At 54.9% G+C, this 21,823-nt stretch overlaps 1 protein-coding gene across 1 annotated transcript in view; it reads right to left on the bottom strand.

Moving 5' to 3' along the window:
* Positions 1-21,823, bottom strand: part of LOC128135831 (tenascin-X-like) — a 56,147-nt gene that overhangs the window by 3,829 nt on the left and 30,495 nt on the right. Inside the window, 13 exon segments of the mRNA XM_052774904.1 lie at positions 242-338; positions 927-1,096; positions 1,410-1,581; positions 2,204-2,328; positions 5,057-5,350; positions 8,826-9,119; positions 10,186-10,479; positions 10,981-11,274; positions 14,356-14,643; positions 17,160-17,447; positions 18,334-18,627; positions 19,158-19,451; positions 20,487-20,780. Of these exon segments, the coding sequence (XP_052630864.1) occupies positions 242-338; positions 927-1,096; positions 1,410-1,581; positions 2,204-2,328; positions 5,057-5,350; positions 8,826-9,119; positions 10,186-10,479; positions 10,981-11,274; positions 14,356-14,643; positions 17,160-17,447; positions 18,334-18,627; positions 19,158-19,451; positions 20,487-20,780 (3,198 nt within the window).

Raw genomic sequence — 21,823 nt, 5'->3', positions numbered from 1 at the left:
TGGACACCTGGGTCCCTTCCCAGTCACCCACTCAAGCCCACCCAGATGCCTAAGTCCCCTCCAAAGACCCACCCAGGACCACCCAGACGCCTGGGTCCTCCCCAGACACACGGGTCCCACCCCCGTCACCCACCCGGACACCTGGGTGCCCCCTTTGGTCACCCACCCATGTCCACCCAGATGCCTGGGTCCCCCCCCCCAAACTCCTGGGTCCCCCCCACCCGGACGCCTGGGTCCTCACCCAGCCAGAACTCCCCGGTGACGTTGCCAAAGCCGTGGGCGTAGGCGTCCCACCCCCGCCAGAAATCGGTGCCCCCATCCTGGCGGCGCTGGAACACCTTGGGGGGGGGGTCGGGGGGAGGTCGAGGGGCCCCAACACCCCCCACTGACCCCCCCCAGAGCCCCCCATTTCTCCCCAGACCCCCTCAGGATGCCCATTGAGCTCTAAGACCCCCCCATTGACCCCCAGACCCCCCCATAAAACCCCCCAATACACCCCATAAACCCCCCCAGCCCCTTCCAGTGCCTCCCAGTTTCCCTCAGTGCCCCCCAGTCCCCACGCTGCCCCCCCAAACTCCCCATTTCCCCCCAGAATCCCCCACATGACCCCCCCAGCCCCTCCCAGTGCCCCCCAGTTCCCCACCAGACCCCTCAATGCCCCCCAGGACCCCTTATTGCCCCACAAGACCACCCATTTCCCCCCATATAACCCCCTATATCCCCCTAATAGCCCCCCTGTAGAAGCCCCCCCAGCCTCTCCCAGTGCCCCCAGTCCTCCTGTTGTCCTCAAGACCCCCTCAACGCCCCCCAAGACCCCCATTTCCCCCCCATGAATCACCCCACATAGAAGCCCCCAGCCCCTCCCAGTGCTCCCCAGCCCCTCCCGGTGTCCCCCAGCCCCTCCCAGTTCCCCACAGTTGCCCCACCAGCCATCCGCCGCCGTCGGTCTCCATGTCGCAGAAGACACGCAGAGGTCTCCCGGGGTCTCCCCCGAGGAAGATGAGGGTCTCGCGCGAAGGGCCCGGCCCATTCAGCTGCTCCTCGGCACAGTCCCGGGGGTGCGGGTGGGGGAGGGGAGCTGGGGGGAGGAGGGGGGGACAGGGGTTGTGGGGACTCACGCATCCAGGGACCCCTAAGGCACCCTAGAGACTTCTGGGCACCCAGGCATCCGGGTGCCCCCCACCCAGTGACTGAGCTCCCCACCACCCAGGGACCTAGGCACCCCCCCACCCAATGACCCAGCACTCCCCCACCCAGCCAGGGACCCAGGTGACCCCCACCCATTGACCCGGGTGCCCTCCCACCCAATGACCCAGCACCCCCCCCCCCACCCAAGGACCTAGGTGTCTGGGTGCCCCCCCACCCAATGACCCAACACTCCCCCCCCGCCTCCCAGGGACCCAAGCATCTGGGTGCTCCCCACCCAGGGACCCAGGCCTCTGGCTCACGGGTGTCAAAGTTGGTCTCCAGGGGGGTGGGGGGGGTGTCCCCCCCCCTGCCCCACAGCTGCACCCCATAGCGCCCTGCTGGCTCCAGGCCCCACAGCTGATGGGACGATGCCTCGGGGGGCAGCCGCAGCATCTGAGGGGGCACAGAGGAGTATTGGGGTCCCCCAAGGCGTTATTGGGGTCCCCTGGGAATTATTGGGGTCCTCAGGGTGTTATTGGGGTCCCGGGGGGGTATTGGGGTGCCCTAAGGGAGTATTAGGGGTCCCACAAGAGATATTGGGGTGCACAGGGGGATATTGGGGTCCCAGAGGGGTTATTGGGGTCCTACAAGGAATATTGGGGTCCCTAAGGGGTTATTGGGGTCCTTGGGTTGGTATTGGGGTCCCACAAGGAATATTGGGGTCCCTTGAGTGTTATTGGGGTCCTCTGGTCATTACTGGGGTCCTCAGGGGCTTATTTAGGTCTTGGAGGGGGCACTGGCATGCCCTAAGGGAGTATTGGAGAACCCACATGGGATATTGGGGTGCACCTGGGTGGTATTGGGGTCCCCAAGCGGTTAATGGGGTACCTGGGGGGGGCTATTGAGGTCCTACAAGGAAAGTTGGGGTCCCCACAGGGGATCAGGGTCCCCAAGGAGTTATTGCAGTCTGGGGGGGTGTATTGGGGTCCCACAAGGATTCTTGGGGTCCCACAAGGATTATTGGGGTCCCCAGGGGGGTTATGGGGTTTCAGGGTGCTTTGGGAGGGGGTGTTACCTTCTGGGGTCCTCCGGGGGGGCCGTAGACAAGGTCGTAGCCATCGAGGGGGGTGTGGGGGGGTGCCCAGTGCAGCCTGGCACTGCGGGGCCATACAGTCCCCACCCAGAGGGTCCCTGGGGCACCTGTGTGGGGGAGGGGCATGGCTGTTGACACCCCCAACCCCACCCCCAGCCCCCCAAGGACCCGCCCACCGACTTCCCCTCACATACACTTCCAGGAACCTCTCTTTGGACACCCCCACTCTGACCACCAACCCCACAGAAACTCCCACGGACCCCCCCACCCCCAGACCCCCCCCGTAGCACTCCAGGGTCTCCCACCACAGCCCCCAGGGGACTCTCCCCACCGGAGACACCCCACCCAGGATGCCAACACACCATTGCTCCAACCAACCATCCAGGTGTCCAGCCAGCAACTGTCCAGCCATCCAACCATCAACCATCCAACCATCAACTGTAAAACCATCCAACCATCAAGCATCAACCATCCAACCATCAACCACCCAACGACCATTAAACCAACCATCCAACTGTCCAGCCAGCAACCACCCACCCATCCACCCATCCCTCCATACATCCAACTGTCCAACCATCCATCCAACCATCCAACCATCCAACCATCCCTCCATCCAACCATGTCTCCCTCCATCAAACCACCCACCCATCATTCCAACCATCCAACCAGTCGTCCATCCATAAAACTGCCTATCCATCCAACCTTCCATCCATCCAACCACCCAGTCAACATATATCCCCCCACGCTGCAACTCCTCCAGACATTGCCCACCCAGCCATCCATCCAGACATTCCCTTCCATCTACTCACACTTTCCTCTGTCCATGACTACATCAGTCTACCCAACTGTCCGTCCATCCTTCCATCCATCCAATCATCCATACAACCCTCCATTGTCTATCCATCTGTCCAGCCAACCAACCTTCAGTCCATCCACCCATTCAACCAACCAACTAAACATCCATCCATCCATTCTCCACACATCCATCAGTCTGTCCCTCTATCCCTCCAACCTTCATGCTCCCATCCTTCCATTGATCCCACACGTAGTGCCAAGAATTTGTTCCAATTTCTCACAGGTCCATCGATCCAGCCAGCCAAGGATCCATCCAGTCATCCAAATAGCCACAACAGCATGGAAGCAACTCCCATCCATCCTTCCATCCAACCATCCATCCATCCATCCATGAATCCACCCAACCCTTCAAACTTGCATGCACCCAGCCCATCACCCACACCCTTGTTAGCACCCAAGAGATGTTCCCAGTTCCCACAAGACCCAAGGGACCAGCATAAGCCCTGCCCAACCACCTGCCACCACCCCAAAACCAGCACCCAAAGGGGACACAGAAATGGTCCACAAATGTCCTCACCTGTGACAGCGTCAGTGGAGACGGGGCCCAGAAGTTTCCGACCCCACACCCCGTACAGGTTGAACTTGTAGCGGCGCGACGGTGACAGCCCAGGCACCGTCACCGTGCGGGAACCACTGTCCACGGGCAGCACCTGGGGCTGGCCTTGTGCATCCTTGTACTGCACCATGAAGGAGTCAAAGGTGCCCTCGGGGATGCTCCACTCCAGCTGGACGGACTCGGGGGTGACATGAGGGGCTGTCAGCTCGCCAAGGCGGGGCTGGGACGGTGGCTTCTCCTTTTTTGGAGCTGGGGCTGCAACGGAGAGGACACAATGCAGGGCATAAACATAAATCCATCCAGCCAGCCAGCCAGCTGTTCAACAATCAACCAAACATTCCTCTAACAATCCATTCATCCTTAATGTGCTTTTACCTGTCCATTCAACCACCCATCCATCCATCCCACCCTCCCTCAATCCAACTGTGTCCATTCATCCAACCAATAAACCATCCATCCATCAATATCGTCCAGTCCCTTCAACCTTGCATGCTCCCATCCATCCATCCCTCCCTTCCTCCATCCATCTGTCCATCCACCCAACCTTCCATCCACTAATCCCTCCACCCAACCATCCAACAAACATTCTTCCATTAACCTATCCCTCCATCCCTCCAAGTTTGTGTGCTCCCATCCCTCCATCCCTCCTCCAGTCAGCCCCCAAGAGGTGTTCCCATTTCCCAGATGAGCCAAGGATCTTCAATGCGCCCTGCCCAACCTCCCGACAAACTCCAAACCCAGAGCCCAGGGGCGACATGGACGGATCCAGCACACTCCCTCACCTGTGATGGTGTCAAGGGAGATGGGACCCACAGGTTTCTGCCCCAACAGCCCGTATAGGTAGAAATTGTAGCGGCGCGAAGGTGACAGCCCAGCCACAGTCACTGTGCGGGAACCGCCGTCCACGAGCAGTGACTCGGGCTGGCCTTGTGCATCCCTGTACTGCACCGTGAAGGAGTCAAAGGTGCCCTCAGGGACGCTCCACTCCAGCTGGATGGAGTCAGGAGTGACGTGGGAGGCCGTGAGTTCGCCCAGGCGGGGCTGAGATGGTGGCTTCTCTTCTTCGGGAGCTAGGGGTGCAATGGAGAGAGGAACATCCATCCATCCACCCATCCAACAAGAAAACAAACATTCATCCACCCAATGCTCCCTCCATCTTTTATGTAATCAGTTATCTATCAATCTCATCATCCACCCATCCTCTGCCCACCTATGCTTCCATCCATCCATCCATGCATCCATTAATCTGTCCCTCCCTCCCTCCAGTCTTGCACACTCCCATCTCTGCAACCCAGGCAGCACACAAGAGGTGTTCCCATTTCACAAGAGGCCAAACACACCCAGGGCAGATCCTTCCCCAGCTCCTGCCCCACATCAAACCCAGTTCCAAAGGGGACATAGCTGGAGCCCACAGATACCCTCACCTGTGACAGCATCAGTGGAGACGGGGCCCAGACGTTTCCGACCCCACACCCCGTACAGGTTGAACTTGTAGCGGTGCGACGGTGACAGCCCAGGCACCGTCACCGTGCGGGAACCACCGTCCACGGGCAGCACCTGGGGCTGGCCTTGTGCATCCTTGTACTGCACCGTGAAGGAGTCAAAGGTGCCCTCGGGGACGCTCCACTCCAGCTGGATGGAGTCGGGGGTGACATGAGAAGCCGTGAGCTCGCCCAGGATGGGCTGGGATGGTGGTTCCTCCTTCGGCTCAGCTGCAGCTGCAACACACAGGGCACAATGCCCAGGATAAAGATCCCATATGTCCCTCCACCAACCCACACATCCGTCTCTCTATCCTTCCATCCATCAAAATCACTCATCTCTTCATGCACCTTCATCCATCCAGCAGTCCTTTAATCAACACTTCCATTCCAACATCTAACTAATGAGATGCTCCTTTATTCCTCCAATCAAGACATGCAACCAAAGATCTCACCATCCATCCACCCACCCAGCCATGTGTCTACAAAATCATCCAATCACACATCCACTCCATAAACCACACACAATCATCCAACCAACCATTCAACCATCCATCCACCCATCCATATCTCCATCAATCCATGCACATATCCATCAATTCAACTAATCAACCAAGGAGCCACCCATCCTTTCATCCACTGATCCAAATTTTATTGCATCCATCCATGCATTAATCCAACAAGTCAATCATCCAAAAATGTCCCTGCCCAGGATCCTGCTCCAGTTGAAACCCATGGTTAACATGGTGCCCACAGACCCACTCACCTGTGACAGCGTCAGTGGAGACGGGGCCCAGACGTTTCCGACCCCACACCCCGTACAGGTTGAACTTGTAGCGGCGCGACGGTGACAGCCCAGGCACCGTCACCGTGCGGGAACCACCGTCCACGGGCAGCACCTGGGGCTGGCCTTGTGCATCCTTGTACTGCACCATGAAGGAGTCAAAGGTGCCCTCGGGGACACTCCACTCCAGCTGGACAGACTCGGGGGTGACGTGGGAGGCCGTGAGTTCACCCAGGCGAGGTGGTTGTGGTGGTTCCTCCTCTGGCTCGGCTGCAGCTGCAACAGAGACGGCACAATGCCCAGCATAAACGTCCACACGTCCCTCCAAACATTCATCCATCCATCCACCCATCCATCCAAACATCCATCTGTCCATTCCACCCAAAAAAATCCATCCCTTCCTATTTCCATTAAATCCATTTACATGAAAATTTCTCCACCAATTGGTCCTTGTATCCGTCCCTCCATTGAACTATCAAACCATCGAACCGCTCACTCCTCTTAACAAGCATCCCACAAATTCTCCCATGATCCCTCCATCCATCCACCCTTCCTTACTCCCATCTAACCATGCGTCCATCTCACCATCCAAACTACATTTAAATCCCTCAGACAGCCAGACTCATCCAGATGTTCATCCATCCACCATCCAGCCATCAATTCATGCAGCCATTCACAGATGCACTGAATGACCCTTCCAAACGTCCATCCATCCATCTCTTCAGGCAAGCAATTGGAAACCTCCTCATCCATCTCTCCCCCCCGCCTCCCTCCAATCTTGCATGCTCCCATCCCTCCAACCCAGGCAGCACCCAGAGATGTTCCCAGTTCCCACAAGGCCCCAGGGGATCAGGACAGACCCAGCCCCAGCTCCTCTCCTGCTCCATACCCAGCGCCCAAAGGGGGTGCAGATGGGGCCCACAGACCCACTCACCTGTGACAGCGTCAGTGGAGACGGGGCCCAGACGTTTCCGACCCCACACCCCGTACAGGTTGAACTTGTAGCGGCGCGACGGTGACAGCCCAGGCACCGTCACCGTGCGGGAACCACCGTCCACGGGCAGCACCTGGGGCTGGCCTTGTGCATCCTTGTACTGCACCACGAAGGAGTCAAAGGTGCCCTCGGGGACGCTCCACTCCAGCTGGACAGACTCGGGGGTGACGTGGGAGGCTGTGAGCTCGCCCAGGATGGGCTGGGATGGTGGTTCCTCCTCTGGCTCTGCTGCAGCTGCAACACACAGGGCACAATGCCCAGGATAAAGATCCCATATGTCCCTCCACCAACCCACACATCCGTCTCTCTATCCTTCCATCCATCAAAATCACTCATCTCTTCATGCACCTTCATCCTTCCAACAGTCCTTGAATCAACACTTCCATTCCAACATCTGAGATGCTCCTTTATTCCTCCAATCAAGACATGCAACCAACCATCTCACCATCCATCCACCCAGCCATGTGTCTACAAAATCATCCAATCACACATCCACCCCATAAACCACACACAACCATCCATCCATGCATCCATCCATCCATATCTCCATCAATCCATGCACATATCCATCAACTAATCAACCAAGGAGCCACCCATGCTTCCATCCAATGATCCAATTTTTATTGCATCCATCCATCCATCAATCCAACAAGTCAATCATCCAAAAATGTCCCTGCCCCAGCTCCTACCCCAATCGAAACCCATGGTCCACATGGTGTCCACGGATGTCCTCACCTGTGATGGTGTCAAGGGAGACGGGGCCCAGACGTTTCCGACCCCACACCCCGTACAGGTTGAACTTGTAGCGGCGCGACGGTGACAGCCCAGGCACCGTCACCGTGCGGGAACCACCGTCCACAGGCAGCACCTGGGGCTGGCCTTGTGCATCCTTGTACTGCACCGTGAAGGAGTCAAAGGTGCCCTCGGGGACGCTCCACTCCAGTTGGACAGAGTCGGGGCTGACATGGGAGGCCGTGAGCTCACCCAGGATGGGCTTCGATGGTGGTTCCTGCTCCGGCTCAGCTGCAGCTGCAACACAGAGGGCACAATGCCCGGCATAAATTTCCACACATCCCTGCAAACATCCATCCGTCCATCCATCCATCCATCCATCCATCCATCCATCCATTCATCCACCTTTCCATCCATCTAGCTGATTGTCTACCCATCATCCAATCCAACCAACCATTAAAACACACATTCATCTCTCCAGCTCTTTTCCATGCAGCCACCCAGGCCTCCATCTGTCCCATCACCCATTTGCATGAACAATCTTCCATCCATCAGGGCATGCATTCAGTCAGCCAACCAAGCACCAGCAGAGCCTTTTGCCATCCCACCAGTCTCTCCAGTTATCCCTCAGCTTCCTAGCAATGCATTCATCCCTCCACCAATCTTTCTAGCCACCATCGTATCGATGTCTCCATTCATCCATCCATCCATCCATGCATCCATTCATCCATCTCAACATTCATACTTCCATCTCCTGGACCATTCATTCATGCACCCCTCCACCCATTCATCTCTCCACACAAGCAGTCATCCATGCATTTCACCTTCTGTGCATTCATGCTTCCAGACATCCATCCAACCACTCATCTTCCCACTCACCTTCTTATATCCATCTGGACAAGAATACATCCATCCATCCAACCCTGCATCCAAACATCGATCCGCGCATCCAACCATCCTTATTTGCATCCGTTCAAAAAACCCGTCACTCAACCATCAGACACACAGCTATCCCTCCACCTACTTATCCATCCATCCCTCTGTCCATCTATCCATCCCTCCCTCCCACTCTCTTGCCTGCTCCCATACCTATGTCTATGCAACAGTCAATACCCAAGAGATATCCCCCGTGGACCTGTTCCTGCCACATTCCAAACCCAGCACCCAAAGAGAACATAGAAGGAGCCCACAGACCCACTCACCTGTGACGGTGTCGGTGGAGACGGGGCCCAGACGTTTCCGACCCCACACCCCGTACAGGTTGAACTTGTAGCGGCGCGACGGTGACAGCCCAGGCACCGTCACCGTGCGGGAACCACCGTCCACGGGCAGCACCTGGGGCTGGCCTTGTGCATCCTTGTACTGCACCGTGAAGGAGTCAAAGGTGCCCTCGGGGACACTCCACTCCAGCTGGATGGACTCGGGGGTGACGTGGGAGGCCGTGAGCTCGCCCAGGATCGGCTGGGATGGTGGTTCCTGCTCCGGCTCTGCTGCAGCTGTAACAGACAGGGCAGAATGCCCGGCATAATCATCTATGTGTTTGTACGTTCCTTCGTTCGTCCATCCATCCATCGATCTGTTTGTCTATCCTTCCATCCATCAAATCTCCTCTCTCCCCATGCACCTTTCTCTATGCATCAGTCCTTGAATCCACACCTCCACTCAACCATCCAACCAACCAGACACTCCTTCATTTCTCAAAACATACGGTCTTTCAACTAAGAAGCCTGCCATCCAGTCATCCAACTACCATTCCATCCTTCCATCCAAATATTGGTGCACGCATCCATCCAATCACACATCCAGTCCACAAACCAAACACATATTCAACCATCGAATCACAGAATCATCAAGGTTGGAAAAGACCTTTAAGATCATCGAGTCCAACCATAAACCTAACACTGTGAAGCACACCACTAAACCAGGACCTGAAGCATCACCTCTACATTTCTTTTAAATGCCTCGAGGGAAGGTGACTCAACCCCTTCCTGAGCAGCCTGTTCCAGTGCATGATAACCTTTTCGGTGAACAAATTTTTCCTGATACCCAATCTAAACCTCCCCTGGTGCAACTTGAGGCCGTTTCCTCTCATCCTATCACTTATTACCTGGAAAAAGAGATGGATAACAACCTCACTACAACCTCCTTTCACGTAGTTGTAGAGAGCAATATGGTCTCCCCTCACCTTCTTTTTCTCCAGACTAAACAACCATGGTTCCCTCAGCTGCTCCTCACAGGACTTGTTCTCTAGAACCTTCACTAGCTTCGTTGCCCTTCTATGGACACGCTTCAGCATCTCAGCATCTTTCTCGTACTGAGGGGTCCATCGCACAATCCATCAATCCATCCATCCAACCAATCATCCATCCATCCTTCCATCCACCTTTCCCTCCCTCCCTCCAATCTTGCATGCTCCCATCCCTCCAACCCAGGCAGCACCCAAGAGTTGTTCCCAGTTCCCAAAAGGCCCCACGGGACTAGGACAAACCCAGACCCAGCTCCGCTCCTGCTACATACCCAGGGCACCAAGGGGGCACAGATGGGGCCCACAGATACCCTCACCTGTGACAGCGTCAGTGGAGACGGGGCCCAGACGTTTCCGACCCCACACCCCGTACAGGTTGAACTTGTAGCGGCGCGACGGTGACAGCCCAGGCACCGTCACCGTGCGGGAACCACCGTCCACAGGCAGCACCTGGGGCTGGCCTTGTGCATCCTTGTACTGCACCGTGAAGGAGTCAAAGGTGCCCTCGGGGACGCTCCACTCCAGCTGGACAGACTCGGGGGTGACGTGGGAGGCCGTCAACTCGCCCAGGATGGGCTGGGATGGTGGTTCCTCCTCTGGCTCTGCTGCAGCTGCAACACACAGGGCACAATGCCCAGGATAAAGATCCCATATGTCCCTCCACCAACCCACTCATCCATCTCTCTATCCTTCCATCCATCAAAATCACTCATCTCTTCGTGCACCTTCATCCTTCCAACAGTCCTTGAATCAACACTTCCATTCCAACATCTGAGATGCTCCTTTATTCCTCCAATCAAGACATGCAACCAACCATCTCACCATCCATCCACCCAGCCATGTGTCTACAAAATCATCCAATCACACATCCACCCCATAAACCACACACAACCATCCATCCATGCATCCATCCATCCATATCTCCATCAATCCATGCACATATCCATCAACTAATCAACCAAGGAGCCACCCATGCTTCCATCCAATGATCCAATTTTTATTGCATCCATCCATCCATCAATCCAACAAGTCAATCATCCAAAAATGTCCCTGCCCAAGCTCTTGCCCTAATCAAAACCCATGGTCCACATGGTGTCCACGGATGTCCTCACCTGTGATGGTGTCAAGGGAGACGGGGCCCAGACGTTTCCGACCCCACACCCCGTACAGGTTGAACTTGTAGCGGCGCGACGGTGACAGCCCAGGCACCGTCACCGTGCGGGAACCACCGTCCACGGGCAGCACCTGGGGCTGGCCTTGTGCATCCTTGTACTGCACCGTGAAGGAGTCAAAGGTGCCCTCGGGGACGCTCCACTCCAGCTGGACAGAGTCGGGGCTGACATGGGAGGCCGTGAGCTCACCCAGGATGGGCTTCGATGGTGGTTCCTCCTCTGGCTCGGCTGCAGCTGCAACACAGAGGGCACAATGCCCGGCACAAATTTCCACACATCCCTGCAAACATCCATCCGTCCATCCATCCATCCATCCATTCATCCACCTTTCCATCCATCTAGCTGATTGTCTACCCATCATCCAATCCAACCAACCATTAAAACACACATTCATCTCTCCAGCTCTTTTCCATGCAGCCACCCAGGCCTCCATCTGTCCCATCACCCATTTGCATGAACAATCTTCCATCCATCAGGGCATGCATTCAGTCAGCCAACCAAGCACCAGCAGAGCCTTTTGCCATCCCACCAGTCTCTCCAGTTATCCCTCAGCTTCCTAGCAATGCATTCATCCCTCCACCAATCTTTCTAGCCACCATCGTATCGATGTCTCCATTCATCCATCCATCCATCCATGCATCCATTCATCCATCTCAACATTCATACTTCCATCTCCTGGACCATTCATTCATGCACCCCTCCACCCATTCATCTCTCCACACAAGCAGTCATCCATGCATTTCACCTTCTGTGCATCCATGCTTCCAGACATCCATCCAACCACTCATCTTCCCACTCACCTTCTTATATCCATCTGGACAAGAATACATCCATCCATCCAACCCTGCATCCAACCATCGATCCGCGCATCCAACCATCCTTATTTGCATCCGTTCAAAAAACCCGTCACTCAACCATCAGACACACAGCTATCCCTCCACCTACTTATCCATCCATCCCTCTGTCCATCTATCCATCCCTCCCTCCCACTCTCTTGCCTGCTCCCATACCTATGTCTATGCAACAGTCAATACCCAAGAGATATCCCCCGTGGACCTGTTCCTGCCACATTCCAAACCCAGCACCCAAAAGAGAACATAGAAGGAGCTCACAAATACCCTCACCTGTGACGGTGTCGGTGGAGACAGGGCCCAGACGTTTCCGACCCCACACCCCATACAGGTTGAACTTGTAGCGGCGCGACGGTGACAGCCCAGGCACCGTCACCGTGCGGGAACCACCGTCCACGGGCAGCACCTGGGGCTGGCCTTGTGCATCCTTGTACTGCACCGTGAAGGAGTCAAAGGTGCCCTCGGGGACGCTCCACTCCAGTTGGACGGAATCGGGGGTGACGTGGGAGGCTGTGAGCTCGCCCAGGATGGGCTGGGATGGTAGTTCCTCCTCTGATTTGGCTGCAGCTGCAACACAGAGGGCACAATGCCCAGGATAAAGATCCCATATGTCCCTCCACCAACCCACACATCCGTCTCTCTATCCTTCCATCCATCAAAATCACTCATCTCGTCATGCACCTTCATCCTTCCAACAGTCCTTGCATCAACACTTCCATTCCAACATCTGAGATGCTCCTTTATTCCGCCAACCAAGACATGCAACCAACCATCTCACCATCCATCCACCCACCCAGCCATGTGTCTACAAAATCATCCAATCACACATCCACCCCATAAACCACACACGATCATCCAACCAACCATTCAACCATCCATCCATCCATCCATATCTCCATCAATCCATGCACATATCCATCAACTAATCAACCAAGGAGCCACCCATCCTTTCATCCAATGATCCAAATCTTACTGCATCTATCCACGCATCAATCCAACAAGTCAATCATCCAAAAATGTCCCTGCCCAGCTCCTACCCCAATCGAATCCCATGGTCCACATGGTGGCCACAAATCCACTCACCTGTGACAGCATCAGTGGAGACGGGGCCCAGATGTTTCCGACCCCACACCCCGTACAGGTTGAACTTGTAGCGGCGCGATGGTGACAGCCCAGGCACCGTCACCGTGCGGGAACCACCGTCCACGGGCAGCACCTGGGGCTGGCCTTGTGCATCCTTGTACTGCACCATGAAGGAGTCAAAGGTGCCCTCGGGGACGCTCCACTCCAGCTGGATGGAGTCGGGGGTGACGTGGGAGGCCGTGAGCTCGCCCAGAAGAGACAGGGATGGTGGCTCCTGCTCCGGCTCAGCTGCAGCTGTAACAGACAGGGCAGAATGCCCGGCATAATCATCTATGTGTTCGTACGTTCCTTCGTTCGTCCATCCATCCATCAGTCTGTTTGGTTATCCTTCCATCCATCAAATCTCCTCTCTCCCCATGCACCTTTCTCTATGCATCAGTCCTTGAATCCACACCTCCACTCAACCATCTAACCAGACGCTCCTTCTTTCCTCCAAACTTACGGTCTTCCAGCCAACAATCCACCATCCAGTCATCCAACTACCATTCCATCCTTCCATCCAAATATCGGTGCACGCATCCATCCAATCACACATCCAGTCCACAAACCAAACACATATTCAACCATAGAATCACAGAATCATCCAGGTTGGAAAAGACCTTTAAGATCATCGAGTCCAGTCATAAACCTAACACTGCGAAGCACACCACTAAACCAGGACCCGAAGCATCACCTCTACATTTCTTTTAAATACCTCCAGGGCAGGTGACTCAACCCCTTCCTGAGCAGCCTGTTCCACTGCATGATAATCTTTTCAGTGAAGAAATTTTTCCTGATACCCAATCTAAACCTCCCCTGGTGCAACTTGAGGCCGTTTCCTCTCATCCTATCACTTATAACCTGGAAAAAGAGACGGATACCAACCTCACTACAACCTCCTTTCAGGTAGTTGTAGAGAGCGATACAGTCTCCCCTCACCTTCCCTTTCTCCAGGCTAAACAACCCCAGATCCCTCAGCTGCTCCTCGCAGGTCTTGTTCTCTAGAACCTTCACTAGCTTCGTTGCCCTTCTATGGACACACTCCAGCACCTCGGCATCTTTCTTGTAGTGAGGGGCCCATCGCACAACCCATCCATTCATCCATCCATCCATCATCCATCCATCCATCCATCATCCAACCAACTAATCATCCATCCATCCACCTTTCCATCCCTCCCTCCAATCTTGCATGCTCCCATCCCTCCAACCCAGGCAGCACCCAAGAGATGTTCCCAGTTCCCACAAGGCCCCACGGGATTAGGACAGACCCAGCCCCTGCTCATCTCCTGCTCCATACCCAGGGCACCAAGGGGGCACAGATGGGGCCCACAGACCCACTCACCTGTGACGGTGTCGGTGGAGACGGGGCCCAGACGTTTCCGACCCCACACCCCGTACAGGTTGAACTTGTAGCGGCGCGACGGTGACAGCCCAGGCACCGTCACCGTGCGGGAACCACCGTCCACGGGCAGCACCTGGGGCTGGCCTTGTGCATCCTTGTACTGCACCACGAAGGAGTCAAAGGTGCCCTCGGGGACGCTCCACTCCAGCTGGACGGAATCGGGGGTGACGTGGGAGGCCGTCAACTCGCCCAGGATGGGCTGGGATGGTGGTTCCTCCTTCGGCTCTGCTGCAGCTGCAACACACAGGGCACAATGCCCAGGATAAAGATCCCATATGTCCCTCCACCAACCCACACATCCGTCTCTCTATCCTTCCATCCATCAAAATCACTCATCTCTTCATGCACCTTCATCCTTCCAACAGTCCTTGCATCAACACTTCCATTCCAACATCTGAGATGCTCCTTTATTCCTCCAATCAAGACATGCAACCAACCATCTCACCATCCACCCACCCAGCCATGTGTCTACAAAATCATCCAATCACACATCCACTCCATAAACCACACACGATCATCCAACCAACCATTCAAACATCCGTCCATCCATCCATATCTCCATCAATCCATGCACATATGCATCAGTTCAACTAATCAACCAAGGAGCCACCCATCCTTTCATCCAATGATCCAAACCTTTTTGCATCTATCCACGCATTAATCCAACAAGTCAATCATCCAAAAATGTCCCTGCCCCAGCTCCTACCCCAATCAAATCCCATGGTCCACATGGTGGCCACAAATGTCCTCACCTGTGATGGTATCAGTGGAGACGGGGCCCAGACGTTTCCGACCCCACACCCCGTACAGGTTGAACTTGTAGCGGCGCGACGGTGACAGCCCAGGCACCATCACCGTGCGGGAACCACCGTCCACGGGCAGCACCTGGGGCTGGCCTTGTGCATCCTTGTACTGCACCGTGAAGGAGTCAAAGGTGCCCTCGGGGACGCTCCACTCCAGCTGGACGGACTTGGGGGTGACATGAGAGGCCGTGAGCTCGCCCAGGATGGGCTGGGATGGTGGTTCCTGCTCCGGCTCAGCTGCAGCTGCAACACAGAAGGCACAATGCCTGGCATAAACATCTACACATCCCTCCAAGCATCCATCCATCCACCTTTCCATCCACCTTTCCATCTATCTAGCTGAACTTCACCCATAACCCAATCCGAGCAACCATCCAAGCAAACGTCCATCTCTTCAGCTCTTTTCCATGCAGTCACCCAGGCCTTCATCCCTCCCATCGCCCATTTCCATGAACAATCATCCATCCATCAGGGCATGCATTCAGCCAGCCAACCAACCACTAGCAGAGCCTTTTGCCACCCCACCAGTCTCTCCAGTTATCCCTTGGCTTCTTAGCAATGCATTCATCCCTCCACCAATCTGTGGTCAGTCATGTGTCCATCTATCCATTCATCCAACTCTACGTCCATCCATCCATCCATCTCAACAGTCATACTTCCATCTCCTGGACCATTCATTCATGCACCCCTCCACCCATTCATCTCTCCATCTCTCCACACAAGCAGTCATCCATGCATTTCACCTTCTGTGCATCCATGCTTCCAAACATCCATCCAACCACTCATCTTCCCACCCACCTTCTTCTATCCATCTGGACAAGAATACATCCATCCATCCAACCCTGCATCCAAACATCGATCCATGCATCCAACCATCCTTATTTGCATCCGTTCAAAAAAGCCATCACCCAACCATCAGACACACAGGTATGCCTCCACCCACTTGTCCATCCATCCCTCTGTCCATCTATCCATCCCTCCCTCCCACTCTCTTGCCTGCTCCCTTACCTACGTCTATGCAACACTCAATACACAAGACATGTTCCCGCTGGACCTCTTCCTGCCACATTCCAAACTCAGCGCCCAAAGGGAACATAGATGGAGCCCACAGATACCCTCACCTGTGACAGTGTCAGTGGAGACGGGGCCCTGACGTTTCCGACCCCACACCCCGTACAGGTTGAACTTGTAGCGACGCGACGGTGACAGCCCAGGCACCGTCACCGTGCGGGAACCACCGTCCACGGGCAGCACCTGGGGCTGGCCTTGTGCATCCTTGTACTGCACCGTGAAGGAGTCAAAGGTGCCCTCGGGGACGCTCCACTCCAGCTGGATGGAGTCGGGGGTGACATGGGAAGCGGTGAGCTCGCCCAGGATTGGCTGGGATGGTGGTTCCTCCTCTGGTTCAGCTGCAGCTGCAACACAGAGGGCACAATGCCCAGGATAAAGATCCCATATGTCCCTCCACCAACACAGCCATCCATCTCTCTATCCTTCCATCCATTCAAAATCACTCATCTCTTCATGCACCTTCATCAATCCAGCAGTCCTTGAATCAACACTTCCATTCCAACATCTAACTAATGAGATGCTCCTTTATTCCTCCAATCAAGACATGCAACCAACCATCTCACCATCCACCCACCCAGCCATGTGTCTACAAAATCATCCAATCACACATCCACTCCATAAACCACACACGATCATCCAACCAACCATTCAACCATCCATCCACCCATCCATATCTCCATCAATCCATGCACATATGCATCAGTTCAACTAATCAACCAAGGAGCCACCCATCCTTTCATCCAATGATCCAAACCTTACTGCATCTATCCACGCATCAATCCAACAAGTCAATCATCCAAAAATGTCCCTGCCCCAGCTCCTACCCCAATCGAAACCCATGGTCCACATGGTGGCCACAAATGTCCTCACCTGTGACGGTATCAGTGGAGACGGGGCCCAGACGTTTCCGACCCCACACCCCGTACAGGTTGAACTTGTAGCGGCGCGACGGTGACAGCCCAGGCACCGTCACCGTGCGGGAACCACCGTCCACGGGCAGCACCTGGGGCTGGCCTTGTGCATCCTTGTACTGCACCGTGAAGGAGTCAAAGGTGCCCTCGGGGACGCTCCACTCCAATTCGACAGAATCAGGTGTGACATGGGAGGCCGTGAGCTCGCCCAGGATGGGCTGGGACGGTGGTTCCTCGTCTGGTTCAGCTACAGCTTTAACACAAAGGACACAATGCCCGGCATAAACACCCACAGGTCCATCCAAACATTCTAATTCCTTTTGTCCATCCATCCATCCGTAGAAGCATTTGATCATCCATCCATCCATCCACCCATCCATTTTTCTACCAAGCCTTTCCTCTATCCATCCATACACGCAAGAAATCTCCCCTGCAGGTATCAGTTCACCCAAGCATCCAATCACCCTTAGGGTTCTACCCATCAGCCTTCCAAACATCCACACATGCATTCTTCTACTCAGTAAGGCAGGATTTTGGTCACTCCTATCAACATCCACTCATTCATCTGCGTCTTCATCACTCCTTCCATGCACCCACCAATCCCTTTGCCTATCTCTCCATGCAACCTTCTCTCCCTCCATTTCTCCATCCTAACATCCATGCTTCCATCCATCCAGTCACCAGTTTCCCTGCGCCATTCCAGCCATCCATCCTTGAATTAATTCCTCTATCCAACCAACCTATCAATAGCTTTCCATCAAAACACCCACCTACCCAGCCAACCATCTGTTCAATCATCTATCCATGCAATAAACCTATTAACCAACCACCCACCATCATCCATCCATCCAACCATCCATCCAACCATCTCCTCACCCAACGAGCCACACACTCATCCAAGAACCCCTACCACAACACTCCCTCCCTCCAGGCTTCCCTTTCTCTCCTCCTCCCTTACCGCCTTCAACCCTGCCTGTACCCGTCGCACCATCCAGCCACCAAGTAACAGTCCCCCAACAGAAGATCCCAATTCCCAGGTGACCAAAGGGTCTTCCATGGGCCCTGCCCAAGCTCCTGCCACATTCCAGCCCCAGGACCCCCAGGGCCACAGATGGTCCCATAGCCCCACTCACCTGTGACAGCATCAGTGGAGACGGGGCCCAGATGTTTCCGACCCCACACCCCGTACAGGTTGAACTTGTAGCGGCGCGATGGTGACAGCCCAGGCACCGTCACCGTGCGGGAACCACCGTCCACGGGCAGCACCTGGGGCTGGCCTTGTGCATCCTTGTACTGCACCACGAAGGAGTCAAAGGTGCCCTCGGGGACGCTCCACTCCAGCTGGACGGAATCGGGGGTGACGTGGGAGGCTGTGAGCTCGCCCAGGATTGGCTGGGATGGTGGTTCCTCCTCTGGTTCAGCTGCAGCTGCAACACATGGAGCACAATGCCCAGGATAAAGATCCCATATGTCCCTCCACCAACACAGCCATCCATCTCTCTATCCTTCCATCCATTCAAAATCACTCATCTCTTCATGCACCTTCATCCATCCAACAGTCCTTGAATCAACACTTCCATTCCAACATCTAACTAATGAGATGCTCCTTTATTCCTCCAATCAAGACATGCAACCAACCATCTCACCATCCATCCACCCACCCAGCCATGTGTCTACAAAATCATCCAATCACACATCCACTCCATAAACCACACACGATCATCCAACCAACCATTCAACCATCCGTCCATCCATCCATATCTCCATCAATCCATGCACACATGCATCAGTTCAACTAATCAACCAAGGAGCCACCCATCCTTTCATCCAATGATCCAAACCTTACTGCATCTATCCACGCATCAATCCAACAAGTCAATCATCCAAAAATGTCCCTGCCCCAGCTCCTACCCCAATCAAATCCCATGGTCCACATGGTGGCCACAAATGTCCTCACCTGTGACGGTATCAGTGGAGACGGGGCCCAGACGTTTCCGACCCCACACCCCGTACAGGTTGAACTTGTAGCGGTGCGACGGTGACAGCCCAGGCACCGTCACCGTGCGGGAACCTCCGTCCACGGGCAGCACCTGGGGCTGGCCTTGTGCATCCTTGTACTGCACCGTGAAGGAGTCAAAGGTGCCCTCGGGGACACTCCACGCCAGCTGGACAGAGTCAGGGGTGACATGGGAAGCCGTGAGCTCGCCCAGGATCGGCTGCAACGGTGGTTCCTCCTCCGGCTTGGCTGCAGCTGCAACACAGAGTGGGCAATGCCTGGCATAAACACCTATGGTTTTGTTTGTTCATTCTTTCGTCCATCCATCAATCTGTTTGTCTATCCTTCCATCCATCAAATCTCCTCTCTCCCCATGCACCTTTCTCTATGCATCAGTCCTTGAATCCACACCTCCACTCAACCATCTAACCAGACGCTCCTTCTTTCCTCCAAACTTACGGTCTTCCAGCCAACAATCCACCATCCAGTCATCCAACTACCATTCCATCCTTCCATCCAAATATCGGTGCACGCATCCATCCAATCACACATCCAGTCCACAAACCAAACACATATTCTTCCATTAGAAAAACAGAATCATTGAGGTTGGAAAAGACCTTTAAGATCATCGAGTCCAGCCATAAACCTAACACTGCCAAGTCCACCATTAAACCAGGACCTGAAGCGTCACCTCTACATTTCTTTTAAATGCCTCCAGGGAGGTGACTCAACCCCTTCCCTGGGCAGCCTGTTCCAGTGCGTGATAACCCTCTTGGCAAAGAAATTTTTCCTATTATCCAATCTAAACGTCCGCTGGCACAACTTGAGGCCATTTCGTCTTGTCCTACCACTTCTATCTTGGGAAAAGAGACTGACCCCCCACCTTGCTACAACCTCCTTTCAGGTAGTTGTAACGAGCGATAAGGTATCCCCTCAGCCTCCTTTTCTCCAGGCTAAACAACCCCAGTTTCCTCTCCTGCTCCTCACAGGCCTTGCTCTCTAGACCCTTCAACAGCTTCATTGCCCTTCTTTGGACAAGATCCAGCACCTCGGCATCTTTCTTGTAGTGAAGGGCCCATCCCACAATCCATCCATGCAATCATCCATCCACGTTTCCCTATGTCCCTCCAATCTTGCATGCTCCCATCCCTCCAACGCAGGCAGTACCCAAGAGATGTTCCCAGTTCCCACAAAGCCCCACGGGATTAGGACAGACCCAGCCCCTGCTCATCTCCTGCTCCATACCCAGGGCACCAAGGGGGCACAGATGGGGCCCACACACCCACTCACCTGTGACGGTGTCGGTGGAGACGGGGCCCAGACGTTTCCGACCCCACACCCCGTACAGGTTGAACTTGTAGCGGCGTGACGGTGACAGCCCAGGCACCGTCACCGTGCGGGAACCTCCGTCCACGGGCAGCACCTGGGGCTGGCCTTGTGCATCCTTGTACTGCACCGTGAAGGAGTCAAAGGTGCCCTCGGGGACGCTCCACTCCAGCTGGATGGAGTCAGGTGTGACATGGGAGGCCGTCAACTTGCCCAGGATGGGCTGGGATGGTGGTTCCTCCTCCGACTCTGCCGGAGCTGTAACAGTGAGGTCATAATGCCCAGCATAAACATCCACAGCTCCATCCAAACATTCATTGATCATTTCCGCCATCCCTCCATGCATCCAACCATTTGGCCATCCATTCATCCATCCATTTTTCTACCAAACCTTTCCTCTATCCATCCATACACGCAAGAAATCTCCCCTGCAGGTATCAGTTCACCCAAGCATCCATCCACCCTTAACACGGTTCTACTCATGAGCCTTCCAAACATCCACACATGCATTCTTCTACTCAGTAAGGCAGGATTTTGGTCACTCCTATTAACATCCACTCATTCATCCGCGTCTTCATCACTCCTTCCATGCACGCACATTTGCCTATCTCTCCATGCAACCTTCTCTCTGTCCATTTCTCCATCCTAACATCCATGCTTCCATCCATCCAGTCACCAGTTTCCCTGCGCCATTCCAGCCATCCATCCTTGAATTAATTCCTCTATCCAACCATCCTATCAACACCCTTCCATCAAAACACCAACCTACCCAGCCAACCATCTGTTCAATCATCTATCCATGCAATAAACCTATTAACCACCCACCCACCATCATCCATCCATCCAACCATCCATCCATCCATCCATCCAACCCTCTCCTCACCCAACAAGCCACACACTCCTCCAAGAACCCCTACCACAACACTCCCACCCTCCAGGCTTCCCTTTCTCTCCCCCTCCCTTACCGCCTTCCACCCTGCCTGCACCCGTCGCACCACCCAGCTACCAAGTAACAGTCCCACAACAGAAGTTCCCAATTCCCAGGTGAGCAAAGGATCTTCCATGGGCCCTGCCCAAGCTCCTGCCACACTCCAAACGCAGGACTCCAAGGGGCCACAGATGGTCCTGTGGCCCTGCTCACCTGTGACGGTGTCGGTGGAGACGGGGCCCAGACGTTTCCGACCCCACACCCCGTACAGGTTGAACTTGTAGCGGCGCGACGGTGACAGCCCAGGCACCATCACCGTGTGGGAACCTCCATCCACGGGCAGCACCTGGGGCTGGCCTTGTGCATCCTTGTA

The sequence above is a fragment of the Harpia harpyja genome, chromosome 25, assembly GCF_026419915.1.
Source record: "Harpia harpyja isolate bHarHar1 chromosome 25, bHarHar1 primary haplotype, whole genome shotgun sequence".
Lineage (NCBI taxonomy): Eukaryota > Metazoa > Chordata > Aves > Accipitriformes > Accipitridae > Harpia > Harpia harpyja.
This window is presented reverse-complemented; position numbering and strand designations above follow the sequence as displayed.